This window comes from Chlamydotis macqueenii, chromosome Z, assembly GCF_036417535.1.
Source record: "Chlamydotis macqueenii isolate bChlMac1 chromosome Z, bChlMac1.mat, whole genome shotgun sequence".
Taxonomy (NCBI): Eukaryota; Metazoa; Chordata; class Aves; order Otidiformes; family Otididae; genus Chlamydotis; species Chlamydotis macqueenii.
The window spans coordinates 15,993,223-15,999,222 of NC_141593.1; the positions used below are offsets into that span (position 1 = coordinate 15,993,223).

At 37.1% G+C, this 6,000-nt stretch overlaps 1 protein-coding gene across 1 annotated transcript in view; it reads left to right on the top strand.

Annotated features, from left to right (window-relative positions):
• PARP8 (poly(ADP-ribose) polymerase family member 8) overlaps window positions 1–5,767 on the top strand; it is a 118,069-nt gene extending 112,302 nt beyond the window's left edge. The window contains exons 23-26 of the mRNA XM_086770741.1: window positions 250–326; window positions 1,258–1,327; window positions 4,664–4,748; window positions 5,379–5,767. Coding sequence (XP_086626867.1) covers window positions 250–326; window positions 1,258–1,327; window positions 4,664–4,748; window positions 5,379–5,481 — 335 coding nt within the window. The 3' untranslated portion in view covers window positions 5,482–5,767. The remainder of the gene's footprint in view (window positions 1–249; window positions 327–1,257; window positions 1,328–4,663; window positions 4,749–5,378) is intronic.
• Window positions 5,768–6,000: the final 233 nt, after the last annotated feature.

Here is a 6,000-nt window from a genome sequence, read left to right on the forward strand (position 1 = left end):
TTAAGCTGATGTTTATCTGCTTTTGCACCTACTTGATGCTAACTTGATTTTCCTAAGGTTTTTGCAATACATGCAAATGTACAATTGCAGGATTAAATTGAGATATTCAAAACCAAACTTAACTAGCTTATTAGGTGCCTTGCAAAGGACTGTGATTGCCATCGTGCTACCTGTTTTAGTCTCCATGCTTAATTTTCCTTATTATGGTATTTATATACCAGAGTATCTTACATGATTTTAATATTCTAGGGATGAACAAGAAGCAGCAGAAGGTGTCAGCTAAAGATGAACCAGCTTCAGGCAGTAAGGGCAGTAATACATCACAGGTACAGTACATCAGTCATCTCTGGAAGATTAATGGTTTTATGCTTGGGAACTTGACAGCTGAAAAGGAGGTAATATCCCCTTTGTGAAAGCTAACAGTTTTATTTTATTGAAAAAAACCCACAACTTCAGAGACTGCAAATATCAAATACAGCCCAACTGCTTTTAGTAACAATTTACAGAGTATACTGCAGGCCTTGTGCCCTTCTGTTCTGAGCAGAAGAATTTAGAAAGAGAATGAAAATGAAATACAGATTGCATTATGACCGTTAGCAAGTCTTTACTTTCTGACTTCTAGACTTGCAGAAGAATGATGCCAAAGGGATTTAGAGTATGTATTGATGGAAAATTAGTAGCATTTCATTTATAGCAAGTCAGTTTTTCTTTTTCGTGTTTTTTACATAATAAACCATTACAATTCTGCTTTATCTAAAGCAAACTAATAACATTTCTCTGTAGGGCTATATTTTGAGAAAGAAATCTTACGTCTTTCTTATTAGTTAAGACATAGAAACTAGAGAATAGTCTGTCTTTGGAGAGAGATTGGTATGTAACAGCAGAAGCCCTCAGAAGTGGCAAGGCCAAAAGAATCAGTGATCAAATTCACCTGTTTTGTTTTGGTTTTTTTTTCTATTATCAATTTGTTTATCAGTAACACTGATAGCTCTAATAATATTATTCATTCTGTAATAATTAGAAACTTTTATTTCTGGATAATAGAGGTCACATCCCTCCTACAGTAATCCAAACAAATAATAGAAATGCTTTTAGAAATTCTGTTACATTTAGAAGTCGATTAGAAGTGTTTTAAAAGACTACCTGTATGTTTGTTCATTAACAAACCACTGAAAATAGCAGCCCTCTCCTTTGTTACTTTTTCACTCAGTTTGTGTTACTGGACTAATTAAGTTTTCTCATGTTTTTACATCTCAGTCACAGAAGAAAGGACAACAGTCACAATTTTTGCAAAGCCGTAATTTAAAATGCATAGCCTTATGTGAAGGTAAGCTGAAAGCCCTTGAAAAACTATTTTAGTCATGGACACAGTGTAACTGGATGCAAATCAATGAGACCTTTAGTTCCATTATTGGTTGGTTTTAGATAAGAGACTATTGGTAGGCCTATGAGTACTTGGCCTAATAGCTGACCTTTGTATTTCAGTTCAGAACGTTTCCCTCTTTGAACAAAACCTGTAACACTTGCTGAATTTTCATGAAATAATCCGATGCACATAGTGACTGATCGTCAGGTCTGTCCTTCAAATGTGATCCTACTCTTAAGCCATTAAGATAACCCAAGATGTGGCCATTGTTTGAAACACTGACTTCTTGCAAGCACTTGACAAACGCATTAAACACCTAAAAGTCAGAAAAAAAACAGCTTTCCTATTGAATTTCCAAATAATTTTTCACTGTTCAGGCAAATATACTGTTCATCTGGTAATCAGTCTGTTCTCTCTGACTGCTTCAGAAATTTTGTGAGGTTAAAATCCAGTGCAGGTGAGTACAGTCATTCTTGAAAGGCTTGACTGTTTTCATACCTAATGAAACCTCAGCAGGTTTTGAGAGCAAAACATTATGACATTTGAGTAAGAATTGTATCAGTAATTGGCAGCAAAAGAAATTATATTTAACTCAGTTTGCCCTTCATTTGGAGCATTTTTTTTTTAATTTTTAAAGGTAAGAATTAAGACAGACAGTCGAAAAGATGTTATTTATAAATGGAAGCTTTAAGGTATATATGCTACTTTTTAATACATACAATTTTGAGAATGTTCAAGTGAAATAGTTAATATGATTAAGGAGATGTCAGTCAACATGACAATGCAATTTGATCTGGACGGAAAATACTTAAGTTTAGTTCTTAAACTTTCAGAAGAAGATATTAAATTAATCTAGGGTTTACTAGAATTTACTTGGCCTTTAATGCCTGAAGGTTCTAAATAAAAATCACGTATTTTACAAGAATTTTTTCATCCATGTTCTTCTTTTCTCACACTAATTATTAGACTAACAACTTTATAAGGGTGAATTTTAAATACTTGCTAAAATAGCTTTTACATCATTCATGTTCACTTCATTTTTCTGTGAAAAGAAGTGTTTAGAGGAGACTGTTAATACAGATTTCAAATAAAATTAGTTGGAACAGATAAATGTTTGTTAAAAATTACAAGTTATGGAAGACATGGTATAAAAAATGAATATGCATTTATCCATGGTATTGTTAGAATACACAGAGTAGACTCTTTCAGTACCTCAGGGGGGCCTACAAGAAAGATGGGGAGAGGCTGTTCAGTAAGGCCTGTTGTGATAGGACGAGGGGTAATGGTTTTTAAATAGAGGAGATAGGGAGGTAGATTTAGATTGGATATTAGGAAAAAGATTTTTACAATGAGAGTTGTAGAACACTGGAACAGGTTGCCCAGAGAGGTGGTGGATGCCCCATCCCTGAAAACATTCAAGGCCAGGTTGGATGAGGCTCTGAGCAATCTGATCTGGTTGGAGATATCCCTGCTCCTTGCAGGGGGGTTGGAGTAGAAGACCTTTGAAGGTCCCTTCCAACCCTAACCATTCTATGATTCTACGATTCTATGAAGGGATCTACAATGATCATCTCATCCAACTGCCTGACCAATTCAGGGCTGACCAAAAGTTAAAGCATGTTGTTAAGGGCATTGTCCAAATGCCTCTGAAACACTGACAGGCTTGAGGCATCAATCGCTTCCTAGGAAGCCTGTTCCAGTATTTGACAGCCCTCTTAGTAAAGAAATGGTTTTTAATGTCCAGACTAAACCCCGCCAGGCCCAGCTTTGAACCATCCCCATGTGTCTTATCTCTGAGTACCAGGGAGGAGAACAACACCTCCTCGCCACTTCCCCCCCTCAGGAAACTGTGGAGAGCAATGAGGTCACCTCTCAGCCTCCTTTTCTCCAAACAAAGCAAGGTCCAAGTCCTTACCCACTCCTCACAGGACATGCCTGTGGTAAAGGGCCTTCCAGACCTTTCCCCAGCTTTATTGCTTTCCTCTGGACACATTCAAAGACCTTCACATCCTTCCTAAACTGTGGGGCCCAGAACTGCACACAGTACTCCAGGTGAGGCCACACCAACGCTGGATACAGCAGGATGATCACCTCTTTTGTCTGACTGGTTGTACTGTGTTTGATGCATCCCAGGATGTGGTTTGCCCTCTTGGCTGCCAGGGCCCACTGCTGGCTCCTGTTGAGCCTGTTGTCCACCAGCACCCCCAGATTCCTTTTGTAGGGTTGCTCTCCAGCCACTCCTCTCTCAGTTTGTACTTGTGCCCAGCCTTACTCCATCCTACATGCAGAATCTGGCACATCAACATGTTAAATTTCATCTTGTTAATCATAGTGCAGTGCTCCAGTCTATCTAGATCCCTCTGCAAGGCCTCGTGCTCTCCAAGAGAGTCAACAGCACCTCCCAGTTTGGTGTAATCAGCAAACTTGCTAATGGTGCGTTCAACTTCTGCATCCAGGTGGTTGATAAACTTACTGAACAAAACTGGCCCTGGAATTGAACCCTGGGGAGCAGGGTGGCCGGTTGCCAGCCACATGTAGCCCCATTCACTACAACCCTTTGAGGACTGCCCTTCAGCCAGTTCTTCACCCAGTGCACCATGAACCTGCTCACCCCACGGCTGGACAACTTGTTCGGAAGAATGGTGTTTAAATGCATTTATAGAAATCTTTGCAAATACAGATTGATGGTATAGCTTCTACCTAGCAATTAAAAGGTTTCCTGTCTTGTCCTCATTCTGCTGGCAAACAAGCTATCATCAAATACATTGCTATTTTCTCAACACTGAGTAAGTTTTGGCAAGCTTTGTGATCCCTCTAAGTCATAATTGTTATGCTTAATTTTTAAAAATATTTGGTAGTATTGCAAATCCTAAATTTGTTATATCTCAGTTTCAAGTTTTGTCTTAATGTCTTATTTTTGACTCAGCCGTCATCAAATACAAATATCTTTGTTCCAAAGGCTGACTAGTCGACTCAGATCCTCCTTAACAGCCCTACGGCCATTTAAAATCAGATTTTAATAAATATACTTTTTCATTTTTTATTCCAAGTAACAACTGCCTCCTGTACCTCAAGCACCTGTGTTTTCTGGAAAACACAATGTATTTTGGAAACAATAATCAAGTTCATCTCCCTGTTTGTGCTAGCAGCCAGCTCAGTCTATGCCACGCCACAGATGTGCAGTGGAAAACTACACATTCTCAGAAGGCTATTTGAAGTGTATAAAAAGCAAATATTTTAAAGCAATATTTTTCAGGTGTGTTTTTTTAACTCTGAAATGTATTCTTTCCCTGATAGTGATAACCTCATCTGATCTGCACAAACATGGAGAGATATGGGTAGTTCCCAATACAGATCACGTGTGTACAAGATTTTTCTTTGTGTGAGTACAAAGCTTTTAACATTCAACTTCAGTTCATCCTAGACCTTTTTCTCCATGTTCCCTGCAATAGTTGTAATTGAAGTAGATAAAACATGTTTATTCCTAATTCTTTTCAGTATCACTTCACTATTTATCTTTCTCTGTACTTACTTTTGTTAGGAAATGTATGGATAAGCTAGTGACAAAAGTTTAGTAGATGTTTTATTATAGAATAAATGAATGGAGAGTTACTGATTTTTCGCACTCCACAGCATTACCTCATCTTACAATAAGTCTATCCACTTATTGTAAAATGTCATTTCAATTTGGCTATATGTTTTAAAGCTGAGGAATTCATTAAAGGCTTCCTGTCTACGATGTGAACGTTTCCCCTCTCACCTATGATTTGTTCCCTTTGGGTCCTAGTGGCTTATTCAGCCTCAGGGTTTCAATGACAATGGCAGCCCTCCCACCCTTCACTCTCGAGTTTAGGATCTTCATATAATGGTGAAGTGCAGCAGAGCTTTTTAATAGAAACATGTTAACATATGGAATAAGCACTCCTGATTACTGAAAGAAACAGTGTTGTGGATGTTTTTACATAGTTTAATAAGAGATTAATTCGATTTTATTTTCTGTACTTTTTTTTAGTTATGAAGATGGTCAAGTGGGTGATACAAGTATAAATACACAGGAACCAAGCATTCATAAAGAGATTCTTCGAGTCATTGGCAATCAAACTGCTACTGGTTAAAAGGACCACTCTTATTTAATTGATGTGATTTGGAAACCTTCCTCAGTCTCAAAGCTGGATTTTGAACTGAAGAAGATGCAAAAAAAACTAATTTATTATTATTATTCTAAGCAAATTAACCCTTTGAATACTTACTGTTTTCTTACTTAGTGTTTCTTATCTCATCAAAATACCTGAGATGGTATGAATTAGCAACTGTAGGGGTGCAAAGTCTATTAATATACTACAACTAATAATAATTAAACAGACATTTGGGTTGCTCACAATAAACAGACTTTAAAAAGGAGTTTTGTGCTGATATTTTTATATTAAACTTCAATTGGAGGTTTTAGTACTGTATACTGGTATTTTAAATTTAGAATGAGTGAATTATAAGCAAGAGAGAAGATTTTATAGCGGAGCACCTGTATTATGCAGGATACTTTGCAATAAGTAAAATATTCTCATATTTAAACACAATAAAAGGTTGTCTGGAACATGTCAAGTTAAAGAGATTGGTTACCTGCATCTACCTATGAT